This window comes from Lithobates pipiens, unplaced genomic scaffold (assembly GCF_037356315.1).
Source record: "Lithobates pipiens isolate NorthernLeopardFrog02 unplaced genomic scaffold, aLitPip1_a1.2 Scaffold_16, whole genome shotgun sequence".
NCBI lineage: Eukaryota > Metazoa > Chordata > Amphibia > Anura > Ranidae > Lithobates > Lithobates pipiens.
Window position 1 is genome coordinate 405,251,503 of NW_027507748.1, and position 20,900 is coordinate 405,272,402.

A 20,900-nucleotide genomic window follows, 5' to 3' on the forward strand; every position below is an offset into this window, starting at 1 on the left:
AGCCAGGATTGGTGGAAGTGGCCGTCCGTGCGTGAAGACGTACATCCGTTCAGTTTGCGCGGGTGTTTTCGCGTGTTCGGATTGGCGTACGCCTCTGACGGAGACACCTCGCATGGCGCCTGGAACGAACGGGAACTACTGCTATACGGGAGCGGGCATAAGTACGGTGAGTTCCCTGACACCCACACACTGACAGATTGTCCGGTGGACTCTGGTCCGCCGGACCATGTCCGCCGGATAGTCAGATCGTGTGTGCGCGGCATTAGAGGAGTGAATTTCCCTTCCAAGGGGTAGATTTCCTCTCACTTCCTGTTGTCTCCCTCGTTTGTAAGTAGGAGTTGGCTGTATGTACCTTGGAGATTGCCTGTACATGTTTCCTGCCATTGGCTTTAAACTGACCCCATGCATTACAATCCAATTATTGTTGTAGCAATAACTGTGATGTGTCAGGGCTATAAATGAGGGTGAGGTAAGTTTAATGAAGTGTACAAGTAGGCCCTACAACATAGTTGTTGGTGATTTTAAAATCAGATATTGAAACCCCTTTTACACTGGGGAGTTTTTCAGGTGCTTTAGCGTAAAAAAAAAAAAAAAGCGTCTGTAAAGCGCCTGAAAGAAGCTTCATCTGCAATCCCAATGTGAAAGCCCGAGTGCTTTCACACTGAGGCGCTGCTCTGGCTGGGCGTCAAAAAATAAGTCCTGCAAGCAGCTTCTTTGCAGTGCTAAAGCATCTGAAAAATGCCCAGTGTGAAAGGGGTCTAAAATGTATGGCAATCTATTGCCTGTGTTGGTTAAGACCAGAACATGCCAAGCTAAACACAACACAGCAAAAAGAACCACAGACTCCAGCAGAGAGTCAACAAGGGATACACTGTAAGTGAAAACTCACCTTTGAAATAACCATAAAGCCCACCTGAAGTAAAAAACATATTTTGCCCGGATTGGAACATTCAGAATACAAGACATTTACTTCATCTGGCAGGGATCGGGCCTCACACTTCCTGGTTGGAAATCAATGGCCCTCTGTTATAGACCTAACTGATATTGCCATTCTGGAAAGCAATACGAATACACCGTTTTCTACACTCGATCCCTAACCTGACGTTTTAGCCGCAGCCAGACGACCTTTGAGGATTATTGCACAGACGAGGGACCCTTACCTCGAGTGTTATCTAAAACACATGAATTACTTAACCCCCCCCCGGTAGAACAACCTGACCTGACATTCATACAGAAATGGGAAACTGAACTACAATGCAAGTTTACTAACACCCAAATTCAAACGATCATCAGATTTTCTTTAAAAACATTTATCTGCACTAAGATACAAGAACTTAATTATAAGATCCTGACCAGATGGTACTATACACCTCAAAGGCTGCACACATTTCCCTAACACCACGGACAGATGTTGGAGATGTCAGACAGACGAAGGGACACTCCTCCACATTTTCTGGTCTTGCCCTCTACTTCAATATTTCTGGACAACAGTCCGGAGGATCACTTAAAAATTCACAGACCACACGATTAGTGATGATCCATCCGTCATTCTGCTCCATGCCACTACAATACCGGCACGGAGCTACAAAAAAATCGATAATAAGACACTCGTTGAATGCAGCTAAATCCTGCATCCCACTGATGTGGAAGAAAAGCTCCACACCGACTATTGGGTTGTGGCTACACAGAGTGGAGGAGATCAGGAGATTGGAGGACTTAGTCCTGATGGAACAAAATAAACAGGAACAACATTCCAAAACATGGTCGCTCTGGAACTTGTTTATATACTCTGATGAAGGAGTGGCTATGCTTGCCACCTGAATAATAAAGCCCCACAGACCTGATGATAATGTGCCCACCCCCTTTTTTTTTACCCTCCACCCCCCTCTGATCCTCTCTCCTCCCTTCCTCCAGCCTTACTGGAACTTTTATATCCTGTTCTTTCTAGTTGCCTCGCCTTTGCTCTTTTCTTCTTTTCCTTTTTATCTCTATGTCTTCTCTGGTTATTTGAGATATTTCTACTCAGGTATTGGGTAGTATAATCAGACTTGTAATTTCACAGACATGGTGAGACTCATTGCCAAATGCGCCCTTTCTTATCTGGTAGATGGAGAGTGCGTAGGATTATGGTACCATCATGATTACGACTGGTACTGATATTGCTGCTATCTATGTTATGTGTACCTACCTGTGAACATCAGTTAAGACTGGCATTGTACTGAATTCTCTGTTGCCCTTTTGGTTTTACTTGTCCTCTTCCTTTTGTTTCTCCTTGAAAAACAATAAAATTTATATTTGGAAAATAAAAAACAAACCTATTTTGTTTTGTCTTCAATACAGTGGTGGAAGTGTTAGAACCTCATTCAGGTTTTTGTTTCTGTCAGTGTCCCATTAGAAAGATATGTTTTCTGTTCTGTCTGACAGCTATTACCTCAACTAGAAGTGAGAGGACCCCCACCCCCCCATAACGACAAAATGGCAAATTAAACTTAAATGGGGTTCTAATCCTTCTCCACTCTACTAAAAAAAAAATTTGTTGTTGTGGTGCCCAAAAGGTAGACTTGCCCACGCTTTCTTTTCTGTCTGATACACATGAAACATGATATAGGAAATTATGGGAAATCTCTGCAAGGGAGACAAAAGAAACAATAAAGAGTGGAAACACATACCCATATTATCCAAAACTGAAAAAAAAAATGTAACTTGTGTCACACATTAAAGTAGAACTATAGGCAAAACCTTTTTTTTCATTTTGGATAGAGTAGGGGAGGTTTTTTTTCACCACCTGTCCCATTGCAGAGATTTCCCTTCACTTCCTGTCTCATAGCCAAACGGAAAGTGAGAGGAAATCCCTGCAAGTTAAGGGAATTTCTTGGGGACCCCCAGGTCACCAGAACTAGTGTCCACATTGGAAGATATCCCCACTATTTCTGGGGACACCCAAACTTTGGGATTTTCTTTTACGTTCACTTTCAATGATAATGGTAAACAGAACAAATAGAGAGGGTAAATCTCCTTAATGGGAGCCCAGACACCAATAACAACTGACGGATTCTAATTTCTCTCCACTAAAGTTTTGCCTTTAGTTACACTTTAAGAGCAATTTAGTCTTGTTTATGGTGCTGGTTGGGTTTTTTACTGTCATATTCTTATTACATTCATTTACTCTGTTTGTAGAAAGCACTGAAAGAAATGTTTCCTATTGAGTCTGGAGATATTAACAAAGAACACAGAACTATACCTCATCTGCCAGGTAATCAGTTTATAAAAATGCATATAATATCTAGATTAAAGTGATTGTAAAGTCTCATTTTTTTTCCTTTAAGAATAACAAACATGTTATACTTACCTGCTCTGCTGCAGTGGATTTGCACAGAGCAGCCTGGATCCTTCTCTTCTCAGGTCCCTCTTCTGTAATCTTGCCCCCTCTCTCCGCTTATTAGCTAGCTGGCTTTGATTGACAGCAGCAGGAGCCAATGGAGCCACTCGTGTGTCTCAGCCAATCAGAAAGGAGAATCTCGGATGGCTGACACACTCGTGGACATCGCTGGACAAGGAGAGACCTCAGGTAAGTGTTAGGGGGGCCGAGGAGGCTGCTGCACACAGAAGGATTTTTATCTTAATGCATAGAATGCAATAAGATAAAAAAAAAACTTCTGCCTTTAAATACAAAGGTGTGTTTTTTTTTTTTTTAATGGGCAATGTAGGGTTTCTATAAATTGGAGCCAATCCTACTTTTTACTGTATATTTACTGTATTTAAGGTCTTGGATATACTCTTGGACAAGGCTGATTTACTTTTTAAATCATAAGTTATAGTGCATCTGAAATTAAATAGTAAATCTAATGATTTTAAGATTAATCTAATCTTTTATGATCTGGAAAGTTATCACAAACCCTCACTAAATTTAATACAAAGAATTAATTTACTTATATAATAAAGCAATAAGCAGAGAGAATTGGGGATAGAGGATTTTCTCCCACTTTTTGTTATGATAAAAACACAGAAAGTTTGGATTTCCCTTCACTTTCTCTCTTTGTGGCATTGGTCACAAGGAGAAATATGGAGGATGAATTTCTCTTGTGAGGACACAGAGTAATAAAAACTCGGTAGAGGCTCTAACCCTTCCCTAATTTATCCAAAACAAGAATAGATTTGTCTTTTCATACATTAATATAAAATGTATATAGTTGTCCTTTCAATAACATATTTGTAGCTGTTTAACTACATGTTCTAAAAATTTTAATTTGAGTTGATATCATAGAATATATAAAAAGTGAATGTGAACAAGACAAAACCAGACCCATATCTAAAATCCCCCTATATGTTGCAGTACATATGACAACATCTACACAGCACCATTCAAAGACATTCCGACAACAAAACCGCGTTTTTGTTTTTCTGACGGATGTTGGCTTAAACTTGCATACACACGGTCACACAAATGTTGTCGGAAATTCCGAACATAAAGAAGGCGGTGACATACAAGATGTACGACGAGCCAAGAAAAATTAAGTTCAATGGCCAGTGAGGCTCTTCTGCTTGATTCTGAGCATGCATGGAAGTTTGTGCATCGGAATTGCGTACACATGCTTGGAATTTCCGACAACACGTTTTGTTATCGGAAAATTTGAGAACCAGCTCTCAAACATTTGTTGTCGGAAATTCCGACAGCAATTGTCCAATGGAGCTTACACACGGTCGGATTTTTTGACAACAAGCTCACATCGAACATTTGTTTGTACGTGGCATTAGAGGCATATAAACCCCAAGACTCAGAGCTGCAAGACATGCATACTAACCACTATGGCACTATAGCCAATGACATATCTAAAAACATCACTAAGAATATGCATTAATATGTCTTCAACTCTTAAGATCCTTTGATAAACCTTGACAGTTGGAGAAACCAAATTATAACAATGAATTTAAAAAAGTTGTTATTGCATAATGACTTAAATTTTCTATATTGAAGCAGAGAAAAGAGAACTGAAACAGGTCAATTAAGCCACCTGTATTTTGCTTTTTCATTCTTTGGTATTGTGAAACATCAGTTAAGAGATTTTAGTGTTATGAGTTTAAAGGGCAGTAAACTCACTCCACAATAAAGGAAAAATAGGCAGCTGCTGAAACGAAACCAGCTGAACAGGATTTTCATATTTTAGGTGAAACACATATGGTTTTATACACTGCTATACTAAACCCAGGACCCTGCATTCACTATATCTGGTCTCCCACAGTACACAGAACATGGAAATGCAATTATTTTAGTAAATATAAAGCGCTAAATACCTTTTCTCATCAGCAGTATATAGCAATCTTGTGACTTCTATGACTGATTTTACTGTTGTGGGTTTAGTAACACTTTAACATATTAGGTTTCCCCTTTTATGTGATTCAGCTCATGCGGAAACATATCCAATTCTCAAATATCCCACCTCCGCAGGCACTAATGGTGTATTGAGAGAAATATATGGTTTGCCATTGCTTCTATTCTTCTGAAAATGCTTGCCCAGCTTCAGTACTTTTAATGCTAGTTACCTGGTTTAAAACTTATAAGTTGAAGTCAGAACTCCTGTTCTGCATATACGTTTAAGATCAGTGACTCAGAAAGTACTGAAGCCACTGGATCAGCTTGTATTTACAGAAGAGCTCAACTATGAAAACCTACAGACTGCTCTCAGTTACAAATTACCTTCAAAAGTGAACGCCAAGTTCAATGTTTACCTTTTTGCCCCCCCCCCCCATAAGCATAAAAGTGCCCAAGCTGTACTTACCCTCTCCACACCCCAGGACTATCCCCAACTTCCTCTTTGGTCCAGCGCTCCCCGTCTTCTTCAGGCAGAACAACACTCATATCATCCTGTTCGATTCCTGTAAGTTGTTGGCACCGCCTGGGGTGGCCCATCATCGTGTAGCTTATGCCTACAATACTCTAGGACTGAACGCCACCCAGATTTCATTACAAGACCTCTGCTTGCCCCACTGGCACAAAGAAAGACTAGGACACTCCAGTGATATCCCTTGGCTGGCCAGAAGACTGCATGCAAAGGCTATGGGCAGGAACTTTTAAAATGTAAATGTAAAAAAATTTGAAAGACCTGAGAGAGCCTTCCGGGGGTAAGGTGGATGCTGGGTCATGCAATTTAGAGCTGGAATTCAGCTTCAAATAAAAAAGATGTAATATTTTGCAGCTTACCAGTTTCTGAAGATCCAGGAATTGTAATCCCAAGACATCGTTCCCCTGTTCTTACTTTTCATTTTAAATCTTTTTTTATTCATCAAGTCAGATATCGCTTCCTGTAATAGAATTCTGGTCATATTTATTTTTAGTTTTGATAGAATAGTAAGGATTAGATGCTCAGTCTTTGTGCTCATTGGGGATATTTCCCAATAATTCTGGTCCAAGTGACACGACAAAAAGTGAGGAAATGTCTTCAATGGCCACAAAGACAGTAAACAATGGGTGCCTGAGAGCAGTTCTGCCCCTTTTCCAACCTATAAAAACAAAAATTTTTTTTTTACAAGGTTTGACATGTTCATATAATTTCAAAAGTCAGATTTATAGTTTTTTTTTTTAAATCTTGAACTTTTTAAAACGATACCTAGTGATGCTGCTAGGAATGTCCTTATTTAGGCACTTGCTGTTATAGGTGACAGCACTCTATGCATGCCTCTCAACTGTACCTAGCTTGATAAATTGCCATGCAGTTATTACTGTGGACAGAAAGTGGTTGCAAAGAGGCTAGAGGACATAAACAGCACCGAGATGCAACAAATGATTTAAAAAAAAAGGTGAAAACAAGTATTTTATTAAAACTGAAATTGACAATTGAAACTTGCAGTGCCGCGCTAAGCTGAGATAGAGATCTTCCCATCAGTTGCTGTGACCAGGCCCCTGTGAACAGGGTGAAACATGTCAAGGGGGCGGGGCTGGAGCAACACTAGATGAGCCGCATTAACCTACATACTAATGCGCTGGGTTGGGGAGCTGTGCTCTTTCTTCTCTTAGAAATTGACAATTGTTTATGAGTTATACAGTGATTAAAAAATGTCATCTACTCAGGGTATGCATCAACTTTAGGTGTTTCACTTAACCTGAGGAACATAGGAAAGCCATAAATCAGTTATATTAAAATCTTTAAAAAAAAATAAAAATTTGCAAATAATTGTGTTTCAGCACCAAAATGGTTTGATGGTCTGAAGTCTACAGAGAACAGACAGATCACTCTGGCTGATTACTTCCTGTCTCTGCTCAACCTTCCTACTAAGATCTCCCGTTGTCCTCATATTATCAACTTCTTCAAAGTTAGATCTGATGATGTAAACCCCACATCGAGCAATAAGTGAGTATGTTTGATATACATGATACAAAACATTTTGCTATTACGCCAGGACTGCCTATAGTTATATGCTTATAGTTCAAAACAGACAGCTATTTTGTTAGTGTGTATTCCATTAAGCATAATTGATGTTGGTAACTTGTTTGTGGTACATTTATGAGCCATCCTAGGGTATGTGCACACTATAGGGCAGACATTTTCAACTAAGATCCTTTGTTTATAGGATGCTAGGGGTTCCTTGAGTTGTGGCTAATTGACCTCCAGTCTGATGGTGCCTGCATAATTCCAAGGCCAACATCTTTATTTCTAAGGATACCATTCTGACCACCACTGTAAGGGGGCATTCTTCCCACTGACCCCCAATAAATTGGTTTTAGTAAGTGTTCCCCAAGCCCTGAAAATTATTTCAAGGGTTCCGCTAAGGTAAATAATTTGAGAAAGGCTGCTGGCTAGGGAATGCACATAGCACAGTTTACAGCATTGTGGCCATGCTCTGACTGCATTAACTTTGGTTTTTGCACTGAAACTTATACATTTTATTTGTTGTCTGCATGCTGAAGATGCTAATACTTTTTTTATTCTGTTTTGTTCAGCGGTCGAAAGCCTGAAACTTTCTTGCTGAAGCAAGAAGCCACAACGAAAAATGTGTCAGGTAAGGAAAATCTGGAGGTGGATTTTTTACAGTAATGAAACCACACCCTGTGAATGCGTTTTAAATTTACATTGTATAATGAAAAATTCTTGTTCCTTTTCTGACAGTATAATGGTGGATATATCCGGTTGTGGTGCCTGTATAAAATCATTTATTCTGCACCCTTTTGCTTTTAACCTACTGTACATATTCTTCTTGTGGAAAAAAAAAACATACTGTACATATTATTCCATATTGGCAATGGCTGTTCTTGTGTAGTTGGATGGTCCTTGTAGCCTCCCTTTAGTCGAGGCTCTGCATCAACCATAATCGATTCTCTTATTCTTGGGGAATACAAATGTTGATACTCCATGTTTACAAAAGGAGGTTGGAACATGTGACAACTGACCACCTATAATAGGTGCTATGTAAAGTACCATTGTATTAATCATGTGTAAATGTAATTTCTTATCTTGACAAGTGTTCCTGAGCCACTTTCTTTTTTTGTGACAGATATAACAGGTCCTATTATCCTCCAGTCCTATCGAGTAATTGCAGACTATGAAAAGAATTCGAAGAGTGAGCTGACTGTGAAAGATGGTGATGTGGTTGACGTGGTAGAGAAGACTGAGAATGGTAACTTACATTTTAAGGAACATTTGTATTTAATTTCCTGAACTGCAGTACAGAAACACAACAATCCTATTCATTCACTTAAATACTAGTCATCTTCTGTCAGGGCTTTAAGCTGTTAAGTGAGAATTAAGTCAGTGTGATTGCAAAAGGTAAGGTCACATTTAGTGGCACTGCCCAAACTCCCCACCAACATGATTTCTGCTGCAACAACCTCAGTAATGATAACCTCATATCTTCAATTTGTATGCACAACAGACTATACTTTACATGTTGCTGAGAGTCAGGATAGTTGCTTAACTTCCAGCACTTACTGCTTTTCTAGAAACTTAGGCACATGTGTTGGGCCATGCTATGGAGGAAAATTGCTGCCCTACTATCAAATTCAGATTACACACCAAACACATCCATTATTATATATGGCCAGACTCAGCACATGCGGCCTACTTTGAGCAGCGGAGCAGAGTAAACCGTTATTTTTACAAACTGGAGCTATGGGATTTTATGAATATTGCATTTTACATCAGTAGTAAAATGGTGTTTAGCTGGTCTTTAATTCACAATCGAGAAAATTTAAACTTTGCCAGTTATGCATAAAAAAATGATTGTAATATGAATATATTAATATATACATAAACTGAAAATTCAGAAAAAATACTGCCTAATATTTGGGGAACTGCAAGAACCAGGTGACTGAATATCCCTTCACACATTTCTTCCTTTTGCCCAAACATCGTCTTGTTTATGAAAAGGCTATTCTTTATTATATTCTGTTTTCTCCAGGATGGTGGTTCTGCCAGATAAAGAACAAACGAGGCTGGGTTCCAGCTGCTTACCTTGAGCCTCTTGACAGTCCAGATGAGTCTGAAGAGCAAGAGCCTAACTATGCAGGTAAGGAAAAACTGTAAAAAAAAAAAAAACTGCCATACTGAGTAGGCCTTCAATTCAGAGCTCTGTGCCCCGATCGTGGTTCCCGTACACATCCGCTGGAGTAAAATCATTGCAGCTTGGTCATTGAAATGGCCGGAGCCTATAAACCCAGATGGAAGACTGGGTGAAGATGGAAGCCCTGTCAGTGCTTCGCTGAAGGGCTTCTTTTTTTAAGTAAGTCTTTCATAATGTGCTAGTATGTAGTGCATACTAGCACATTATGCCACTGACTTGCAGGGCGAAGTTTTTTTTCTTTACTACCACTTTAACAGTCATAATATTTTGCCTTTTCCTTTTTCTGTATTTTCACAAATTAGCTCTAGTGTAGTGTCCCACAGCATGATATGTATCCAATGTATGGGAACAATTTAAGTGAGTTATGCTATGGGTTGGGTTGTTGTACAGTCTGGTTAGAGATGAAGGTGTGGTTTCTACAGTGTGAGCAATGAAACTTGTGCCCATGGGAAGGTAAATTCAGGCAACAAGAGAAAGCCATTTGTCAGAAAACTCACTCCGCTTACCCTAATCTGATTACTCTGCAATCCTCTGAAGCAAACCCCAATGCCACTCACTAAAAGTGTACTTGTATTTTTTTATGCCTTCTTTTCCTCTGCTTTCTGCATTACCAAGAATATTTTCAAGGTAGGTTTGATTCTGATTGATGATGGAATTTTTTTTTGTAGTGACATATTTTTATATAAGGCTCTCTTTATATAAGCCCTCTCATAAGGTTGTATGCAGGAGATAACAAGGACTCTGCAGTGGGTGTGTTTGAGAATATCTCTCATGTGTCACAATCGGGGACTGTCAGATGACCAAATTACTGACCTGAGTGGGGTTCACACTAATCTACAAAAGTGAGTTTCTGGTAGAGCTAAGGCTTAACTATACACTATACAAACTGACAGTACAATCTCCCTTACCATCGACTATGTAGTACAAGAGCCCAGAAGGACCTGAAAGTGAGTGGCAATCACTGTAGTAGGGGTACTTACTACAGTGATTTCCAGCTTTCAAAGAGATCAGCCATGTACGGCACATACAGTATTTCACAAAAGTGAGTACACCCCTCACATTTTTGTAAATATTTTATTATATCTTTTCATGTCACAACACTGAAGAAATGACACTTTGCTACAATGTAAAGTAGTGAGTGTACAGCATGTATAACAGTGTAAATTTGCGGTCCCCTCAAAATAACTCAATACACAGCAATTAATGTCTAACCACTTGCCGACCGCCTCACGCCGATGTACGTCATCAGAATGGCACGGGCAGGCATAAGCACATATATGTACGTCCTTTGCCTCCCGCGGGTCGGGGGCCCGATCGGGCCCCCGCCCGGTGCCTGCGGCGGTCGGTTTTCGTTCGGGAGCGATCCCGGACGAGGGGACGGCCATTCATTCATGGCCACCCCCTCGCGATCGCTCCCGACGAATGGAAATCCCCGGTGACATCACTTCCTCTCCTGTAATGTAAACACAGGAGAGGAAGTGATGTATTCTCTCCTCCGTGTCGGTATTTTTCGTTCCGACACGGAGGAGAGCGGATCAGTGAGTTGCACCAACACATCCCACACACAGTAGAACATGCCAGGCACACTCACACCCCCCCTTTACCCCCCGATCACCCCCCCAATTACCCCTGCCCCCCAGTCACAGTGACACCAATGTCATTTTTTTTTTTTTTTTTTTTTTTTTTGCATTGGTGTCATTTGTGACTGTAATAACTGTTAGGGCAGTTAGGGTTAGCCCCCTTTAGTTCTAATGTACCCCCCTAACCCCCCCAATAAAGGTTTAACCCCGTGATCACCCCCCGTCGCCAGTGTCACTAAGGCTGGGTTCACATTGCAGCGGTTTATGAGAACGAATGTGATTCGCACCGCACTGCAGTGCAAATCACATCCGATCTCTGTGCGATTCGAGTTCAGCCATTCGCCGCACCCGCCGCACCCGCCACACCCGCCGCACCCGCCGCAAATTCGCACGGGACCCTTTTTTTGGCCCGCAGCAGAATCGGATCGCATGGGTGTTCACACCATGCGATCCGAGTTTGCAGATCGCACTGCGATATGCGAACTGATCTGGGGGTGTCAGTAACATTTCACTGACACTCCCAGCAGTTCGCATAGGGCAGTGTGAACTGCCGCCGGGAGGCATGCGATGCGGGAACCCGCCGCGGATTCGCGGCGTTTCCGCATCGCTCCAGTGTGAACCCAGCCTAATAAGCGATCATTTTTCTGATCGCCGTATTAGTGTCACAGGTGACGCTAGTTAGGCAGGTAGGTATTTAGGTTCGCCGCAGCTTTTTATAGCGCTAGGGACCCCCATATACTACCGCATAAAGCCCCCTGATTGCCCCCTAGTTAACCCTTTCACCAGTGATCACCATATAACTGTTACAGGTGACGCTGGTTGGTTAGTTATTTTTTTATAGTTTCAGGGCACCCGCCATTTATTACCTAATAAAGGTTTAACCCCCTGATCACCCGGCAGGTGTCATTTGTGACTAATAACTGTTAGGGCAGTTAGGGTTAGCCCCCTTTAGTTCTAAGGTACCCCCCTAACCCCCCCAATAAAGGTTTAACCCCGTGATCACCCCCCGTCGCCAGTGTCACTAAGGCTGGGTTCACATTGCAGCGGTTTATGAGAACGGATGTGATTCGCACCGCACTGCAGTGCAAATCACATCCGATCTCTGTGCGATTCGAGTTCAGCTATACAGATAGTATGGCTGAATTCGTGTCGCACCCGCCGCAAACTCGCACGGGACCCTTTTTTTGGTCCGCAGCAGAATCGGATCGCATGGGTGTTCACACCATGCGATCCAAGTTTGCAGATCGCACTGCGATATGCGAACTGATCTGGGGGTGTCATTAACATTTCACTGACACTCCCAGCAGTTCGCATAGGGCAGTGTGAACTGCCGCCGGGAGGCATGCGATGCGGGAACCCGCCGCGCATTCGTGGCGTTCCCGCATCGCTCCAGTGTGAACCCAGCCTAATAAGCGATCGTTTTTCTGATCGCTGTATTAGTGTCACAGGTGACGCTAGTTAGGCAGGTAGGTATTTAGGTTCGCCGCAGCTTTTTATAGCGCCAGGGACCCCCATATACTACCGCATAAAGCCCCCTGATTGCCCCCTAGTTAACCCTTTCACCAGTGATCACCATATAACTGTTACAGGTGACGCTGGTTGGTTAGTTATTTTTTTATAGTTTCAGGGCACCCGCCATTTATTACCTAGTCTCACTAGTGTACCCCTAAATTTAGGGGTGTCTACTTTCTAAAATGGGGTCATTTGGGGGGGGGGGTTTGTGCCATCTTGGCATTTTATGGCCTTCAAAACTGTAACGCCCTTAGAAAGCCTGAAGGCGGTGCTTGGTTTTTGGGGCCCCGTACGCGGCTAGGCTCCCAAAAAGTCCCACATATGTGGTATCCCCGTACTCAGGAGAAGCAGCAGAATTTATTTTGGGGTGTCATTTCACATATGCCCATGGCATGCGTGAGCAATATATCATTTAGTGACAACTTTGTGAAAAAAAAAAAAAGTTTGTAATTTTCCCGCAACTTGTGGCAAAATATAAAATATTCCATGGACTCAACATGCCTCTCAGCAAATAGCTTGGGGTGTCTACTTTCTAAAATGGGGTCATTTGTGGGGGTTTTGTGCCATCTTGGCATTTTATGGCCTTCAAAACTGTAATAGGTAGTGAGAAGTGAACTCAAAAAATTACGCCCTTAGAAAGCCTGAAGGCGGTGCTTGGTTTTCGGGGCCCCGTACGCGGCTAGGCTCCCAAAAAGTCCCACATATGTGGTATCCCCGTACTCAGGAGAAGCAGCAGAATTTATTTTGGGGTGTCATTTCACATATGCCCATGGCATGCATGAGCAATATATCATTTAGTGACAACTTTGTGAAAAAAAAAAAAAAAAAAAAAGTTTGTAATTTTCCCGCAACTTGTGGCAAAATATAAAATATTCCATGGACTCAACATGCCTCTCAGCAAATAGCTTGGGGTGTCTACTTTCTAAAATGGGGTCATTTGTGGGGGTTTTGTGCCATCTTGGCATTTTATGGCCTTCAAAACTGTAATAGGTAGTGAGGCGTGAAATCAAAAATTGACGCCCTTAGAAAGCCTGAAGGCGGTGCTTGGTTTTCGGGGCCCTGTACGCGGCTAGGCTCCCAAAAAGTCCCACATATGTGGTATCCCCGTACTCAGGAGAAGCAGCAGAATTTATTTTGGGGTGTCATTTCACATACGCCCATAGCATGTGTGAGCAATATATCATTTAGTGACAACTTTGTGTAAAAAAAAAAAAAAAATTTTTTTTTTGTCATTATTCAATCGCTTGAGGCAAAAAAATAAAATATTCAATGGGCTCAACATGCCTCTTATCAATTTCCTTAGGGGGTCTACTTTCCAAAATGGGGTCATTTGGGGGGGTTTTGTACTGCCCTGTCATTTTAGCACCTCAAGAAATGAGATAGGCAGTCGTAAACTAAAAGCTGCGTAAATTCCAGAAAACGTACCTTAGTTTGTAGATGTGACAACTTTTGCGCAAACCAATAAATATACAATTATTGACTTTTTTTTTACCAAAGACATGTGGCTGAATACATTTTGTCCTAAATGTATGACTAAAATTGAGTTTATTGGATTTTTCTAATAACAAAAAGTAGAAAATATCATTTTTTTTCAAAATTTGCGGTCTTTTTACGTTTATATCGCAAAAAATAAAAATCGCAGAGGCAATCAAATACCATCAAAAGAAAGCTCTATTTGTGGGAAGAAAAGGACGCAAATTTTGTTTGGGTACAACATTGCATGACCGCGCAATTACCAGTTAAAGCAGCGCAGTGCCAAAGTGTAAAAAGACCTCTGGTCATTTACCAGCAAAATGGTCCGGTCTGAAAGTGGCTAAACTGCTGGCAACAAAAGTAAGTACACCCCTGAGTTAAAAAAAAAAAAAAAAAAAGTCCAAATTAGTGGCGTGTCATGTAACTCGTTAGTGTTACAAGGTCTCACGTGTGTTAAATTTGGTGTTATCGTTCTGACTCTCTCATACTGGTCACTGGAAGTTCAACATGGCACCCCATGGCAAAGAACTCTCAGAGGATCTGAAGAAAAGAATTGTTGCTCTACATAAAGATGGCCTAGGCTATACGAAGATTGCCAAGACATGGAAACTGAGCTGAAGCATGGTGGCCAAGACCATACTGCAGTTTAACAGGACAGGTTCCACTCAGAACAGGCCTCCCCATGGTTTACCAAAGAAGTTGCGTGTACGTGCTTAGCATCATATCCAGAGGTTGTCTTTTGGAAATAGAGGTATGAGTGCTGCCAGCATTGCTGCAGAGATTGAAGGGGTGGGGGGGTCAGCCTGTCAGAGCTCAGACCATACGCCGTACACTGCATCAAATTGGCCTGCATGGCTGTCATCCCAGAAGACTCTTCTAAAGATGATGTACAAGAAAGCCTGCAAACAGTTTGCTGAAGACAAGCAGACTAAGGATATGGATTACTGGAACCATGTCCTGATGAGACCAAGATAAACTTGTTTGGGTCAGATGGTGTCAAGCACGTGTGGCTGCAACCAGGTGAGAAGTACAAAGACAAGTGTGTTTTGCCTACAGTCAAGCATGGTAGTGGGAGTGTCATGGTCTGGGGCTGCATGAGTTCTGCCAGCACTGGGGAGCTCATTGAGGGAACCATGAATGCAAACATGTACTGTGACATACTAAAGCAGAGCATGATCCCATCCCCTCAGAGACTGGGCCGCAGGGCAATATTCCAACATAATGACCCCAAACACACCTCCAAGATGGCCACTGCCTTGCTAAAGAAGCTGAGGGTAAAGGTGATGGACTGGCCAAGCATGGCTCCAGACCTAAACCCTATTGAGCATCTGTGGGGCATCCTCAAATGGAAAATAATGATGGCCCACACAAAATATTGACACTTTGGGCCCAAGTTGGACATTTTCACTTAGAGGTGTACTCGCTTTTGTTGCCAGCGGTTTAGACATTAATGGCTGTGTGTTGAGTTATTTTGAGGGGACAGCAAAATTACATTGTTATACAAGCTGTACACACTACTTTACATTGTAGCAAAGTGTCATTTCTTCAGTGTTGTCACATGAAAAGATATAATAAAATATTTACAAAAATGTGAGGGGTGTACTCACTTTTGTGAGATACTGTACATACAGTACTTACATTGGTCCAACTTCCAAGCTGAATCGGTGTAACTATGTAAGAAAAAAAATACCTTAACATCCGCTTTAAAGGACAACTTGTACCAGAGATTCAGTTGTCCTTTAATCCCAATATACAGGTAAGTTCAGCTGAAAAAAGGTCTTGTGTAATAGTCATTTTTTAAATCACCATTCATGGTTAGTAGGTATTATGTTTACTTTCAATAAAAAGGTCAGATTTATATTTATCAGTGCAATTAGTGCTTTTCAAAGCTAACATTTTGCTCTTGTGTACAGGGGAATTGCATATTACTACAAAGGATTTCACAGGAGAACTAGAGGATGAGTTGGATGTACAGAAGGGCGAGACAGTTGAAGTTATTCACAAACTCCTTGATGGCTGGTGGGTTGTCAGGTATAAGCTGACAAGCATATGTTGGAATTACTTAAAAGGTTAATGCTTGTCAATTGTGTAAGAAATTCTTCTATAAATGTCTGTTTTTTGTTCCAGAAGGGGCAGTGTAACTGGCTACTTCCCTGCAATGTATCTGCAGAAGTCAGGGGACACTATTTCTGAAGATAGAAGCCAAACAAAGACAAAGGCATTGCCGCCGCGAAGGTAAGAATAAGTCAAGTAATAATGAAACTAGCCTTTTTTTATAAAGTTTTATATAAAACACATTTCAATCATGTATTTGACACTTTTGTGGTGTTATGTTCGCTTTAAAATGTCCTGCTCTAGATTCATGAAAACCTTGTGACAGTTTTGGTAACTATTCAAACATGTACAACAGATTCATGTAGCTCTTACTCGTGTCACGTTTACAATATGTCATTGCAGTTGAAACAGATCCAAATAAATTACCTCCAGTTCTTAAGTAATTAAACTGGAGGCAATTAAAACCATCTCAAAATCGGTGTACAAACAAGCCAGAGTATGGGGGTGGGGGCAAGAGGAAGTAGTGTTGAGTTTTAACTTTATTACTGTTTTGTTTATTAGCATCACTGGTTGCTAGGATTCAGGCTGCCAGCATCCCAGCAACCAGTGATATAGGGCAGTGGTCCTCAACCTCAATCCTCAAGTAGCCCCAACGGGCCATGTTTTGGGAACTTTCCTTAGATAAAATAGCTCTTACAATACCATACCATTAATATTGATTTAAAGCAGCTGTGCAAAGTAAAGTAAAACCTGAAAACATGGCCTTTTGGGGGTTGGGGGGGGGGATACCTGAGGACTGAGGTTGAGAACCACTGATGCAGGGCACACTGACAGTGAGCAGAGCCTGATGGAGAACTCTGAGAGACTAGTTCCCCAATAGATTCACCTTGCTTGAGATTGACAGTTAATGGCAGTGGGTGGATTCCAGAGCCTATTCAGTCTAATGTCAGCTAAGAAATGCCTCCACTGCTGTCCTCCATCAATCACAAGCAAAGTAGACCTGATGGGGAACTAGTCCCTCAGAGTTCCCCCTTTGGACTCCGCTCTCCCAACAGGTGCATTGATCATGGAATTGAGTTGGGTGAGCAGAGCATGATAGATGACTCTGTGACTAGTTTCCCATCAGGTCCAGTCACAATATGCCCAATGCACACATTCCTGAAGATGGCTGTTCCAAGGGGCCCTGTGTGGTTCTGAAACATTGCCTTTGTATGTGACCACAAAATAAAGCTTTGGACCCGGTTGAGGAATCCTTGGTGTGCTGGTTAGATATGGTCACATTTAGTTTCCCATCGGGTCTGCCTCCTGTGTGTTTGAAATCAGACGCTAGTGGGCGGATTCCATAGCCACTATTGGGCTGAATAGCATCTAGGGAATCTACCCACTCTGTTTTACTATCAATCACATGGAAGGTGGACCTGATGGGGAACTAGTCTCACAGTTCCCCATAAATCACCACACACTCTAAAAAAACATCTCAGCTATCTCCTGTTTGCGTGATGCAGTGCAGTGGATGGGGAGGAGCGTATCAACGCTTAGACTGTGATTGTAGCAGTCTTGGCATTATTAAGCTACACGGAGGATGAAGTGTCCGCTATTGACACTATTGAGCTACACGGAGGATGAAGTGTCTGCTATTGACACTCTGACCTCAGTGCCCACCTCCATGTGTCTGATTCTAACAGGTACATTAATATCATATACTGTAGCAAACACTGACATTTTTGTTGCGGCGGTGATAGAACTCTAAAGAGTGTCTAAGACAATTGATTTACAAGAGTAATCTGACATTAAATAAGTGAAATATACATCATTGTTTTGTTAAACTGTTACTGTCCTGTTAACATTTTTTATTTATATATCCATATATTCTTATATTTTCTATAAACATATTTCTATACCTTCTGTAAAGTTATGTATTTATGTACATTTATATAAATAATACTGAATTTTCAAAAATACATTTATACAAACACATTTAACACATGTTAAAAATAATGAAACTATTTGTTTTTCAACTACAGAGGCACAATTTCAAATGCTAACAGCATCCACAAGCAAAAACGTAAGGAAATCAGCCAGGAATCATACAGGAGAAACAGCAAAAAATATCTGAAAGCACGCCAGTCTACAATTGAGGCTATGGAGACTATGACTATTGGTAGGTACTGAAATTTAAAATGGAAACATTTTATGGTCCAGTCTTCTTTATGAATGAGGAATGACATCAAATGGCAAATATTCGAAAGGTACAGGTGCTACTTTTTTACCTCTCTGAGAAAAGAAATTTGTTGTACCTATGGGCAAAATATACACTGTAGATGAGAGTATATGTATGTATATATATATATATGTATATATATATATATTAGAGAGATATATCTCTCTCTCTTTTTCTCTCTCTCTCGCTCTCTCTCTCTCTCATATATATATATATATATATATATATATATATATATATATATATATATATATATATATATATATATATATATATAAAATAAAATCAATCATTAAAGAGAAATGCCCCGTAGAAGCATTTTTGTATATTCATGAATGTTGATTACATTAAAGCCAGCTAAAGTAAAAATAAACAGAACAAGGGACATAAATTAGTCAGTAGGATGTGTCCCTTATACTGATACCTCCTCTTTTAGTAGTAATCTTTCTCCGTCTTGCACCTCCCATCACCCCTATCCCTGCCCTTGCCATAATCAGACCAGGCCTGTTTGTTGTATGTGTTAAAGTGATTGTAAACCCTTACAAACCACTTTGACCTACAGGTAAGCCTAGATTAAGGCTTACCTGTAGGTCCAAGAAATATCTCCTAAACCTACACAGTTTAGGAGATATTTATTAAAAGACAGGTATCGCTGTCTGCAACGCGCAGGCGCACTATCGCCGTTAGCATGCCACTGCTAACGGCGATATGCCGTTATTGACGGCTACCGTGCACATGCGTCAGTGACGTCATCGCGGCTCCGGCACTGTGAGTGGCCAGAGCAACGACACCCGGAAGAAGATGGACGCTCCGTACTACAGGGGACAGCGGTGACAGCTGGCTCCTGTGTCAGGTAAGTGACACATAATGGGCTACTATGCGATGCATAGTAGCCCATTATGCTTTACCTTTACAGGGAGACAAAGAAGACGTAAACCCATCAGGGTTTACTTCCTCTTTAACTTGAGGAAAAGGAAAAAAAACAAAGTATGTTAACCAAAACATTTTCCTTAAAGGAATTTTTTTTATGTTTTTTTTTTTCCAGTCTTCCAGTGCGGCAGGGAATAATACAACTAAGGGACTGTTACAGGCTCTCATCAAGAGATTCCAACTATGCCCACCCTTTATCCCCAGCTTCTCTATTCATAAAAGCCATACTGCAGCTTCTATGAATGGATCCATGAATGGAGGATGGGTGGATGATTGATAGCACCACTTCCATTCATAGATCTCCATTGCAGATGCCGAAATCTGCAGATTCCTGCCTCTGGAAATCACAGGATATGCGAATCGCCCATGTGAATGTAGCCTAAAGTGATACTGTTATGAGAGATTAGAGCTGCCATTACTAATCTTTCCTTTGAAAATGCTTGTTTCCTGGCTGTCATTCTGATTCTTTGACCTAAGTGCAGTCTGAATCAGTGACCTTGAACAAATAGTTTTGAAACTCATCTACAGCAAGCTTGTTTCAGGTCTGTCACAGAAAAATACTGAAATGAGACACAGCCAGACATTTAGCATAACAGCATATAGTGGCACTATGCAACTTCTTATTACATGCAGACTAAAGATATAAAGCAATATTATGTGTTCACAGATTTTCTCCTGCTCTTGTTTAGCTATCTATGTTATTCTAGGGTCCTCATGAGTTATGCTTTTGAGCCTATAAGCAGTGTTAAGGACATAATGTATATAGTAAATGGCCATATATGTAATCTCAAATACTTGCAGCATATTTCTGTGACAGATATTTTATTGGGCTATTTCTCCTAGTTGTAGTAAACAATGTGTATTTTCACTTTTAAATACAGATGAAGAAAAAGAGGAAGACAATTCAAAAGCCCAACCTGCTATTCCTGCGCGGCCAAGCAAAGAGCTCATTTTGGATCGTTGTACAGAGAACACAAAGCTCAAGATCCAAACTGTGACCTAAAAAGACTTCTTAAATCTTAAATGATATGTAGATATACTATTATTACCTCCATTTAGGGAACATCAACTCTCTGAGCACTGTTTTTAAGATATCATGTTGTCGCACAGTTAATGCCTGCATACCTCAACAAACTTTCTTTGTTGCCAGTGAAAACCACCTCCTCCCACAGTGGACGGATTTCCATTTATTAAAAGCTATGCCTTTCAAGTATTATTCAGTATTCAGAAGCATGTTTATCTCTGTATAGAATCTGGATACCAGAAAAAGGTCTGTTTTGATGTATGTTCTAATGTATTAAAATATATAAATAATCACTGTACCTGTTTCTTTTAAGAATGTCATGATCACCAGATGTACTTAAAGTGGTTGTAAACCTCAAACATGAAATATGAACAAAGCATATCCCTGTATAGTGTGTCTCAATTTAGAGCACTAAGTGTCATTTCTTTCTGCTGCTTTGTTCCTTTGCCATGAGCATAAATCAGTTCTAACAAGTCTCCTTGACACCAAGGGAAAAATGGTGACAGGAGAGGGACCTCCAGCTGATTGACAACCTTCCCTCCCGCTCTTCACT

General features: G+C 41.0%; 1 protein-coding gene across 1 annotated transcript in view; it reads left to right on the plus strand.

Moving 5' to 3' along the window:
- NCF1 (neutrophil cytosolic factor 1) overlaps window positions 1-20,640 on the plus strand; it is a 37,014-nt gene extending 16,374 nt beyond the window's left edge. The window contains exons 3-11 of the mRNA XM_077482380.1: window positions 3,178-3,253; window positions 7,181-7,346; window positions 7,937-7,995; window positions 8,488-8,610; window positions 9,391-9,498; window positions 16,031-16,148; window positions 16,245-16,352; window positions 18,197-18,333; window positions 20,205-20,640. Coding sequence (XP_077338506.1) covers window positions 3,178-3,253; window positions 7,181-7,346; window positions 7,937-7,995; window positions 8,488-8,610; window positions 9,391-9,498; window positions 16,031-16,148; window positions 16,245-16,352; window positions 18,197-18,333; window positions 20,205-20,326 — 1,017 coding nt within the window. The 3' untranslated portion in view covers window positions 20,327-20,640. The remainder of the gene's footprint in view (window positions 1-3,177; window positions 3,254-7,180; window positions 7,347-7,936; window positions 7,996-8,487; window positions 8,611-9,390; window positions 9,499-16,030; window positions 16,149-16,244; window positions 16,353-18,196; window positions 18,334-20,204) is intronic.
- The last annotated feature ends 260 nt before the right edge of the window (window positions 20,641-20,900 follow it).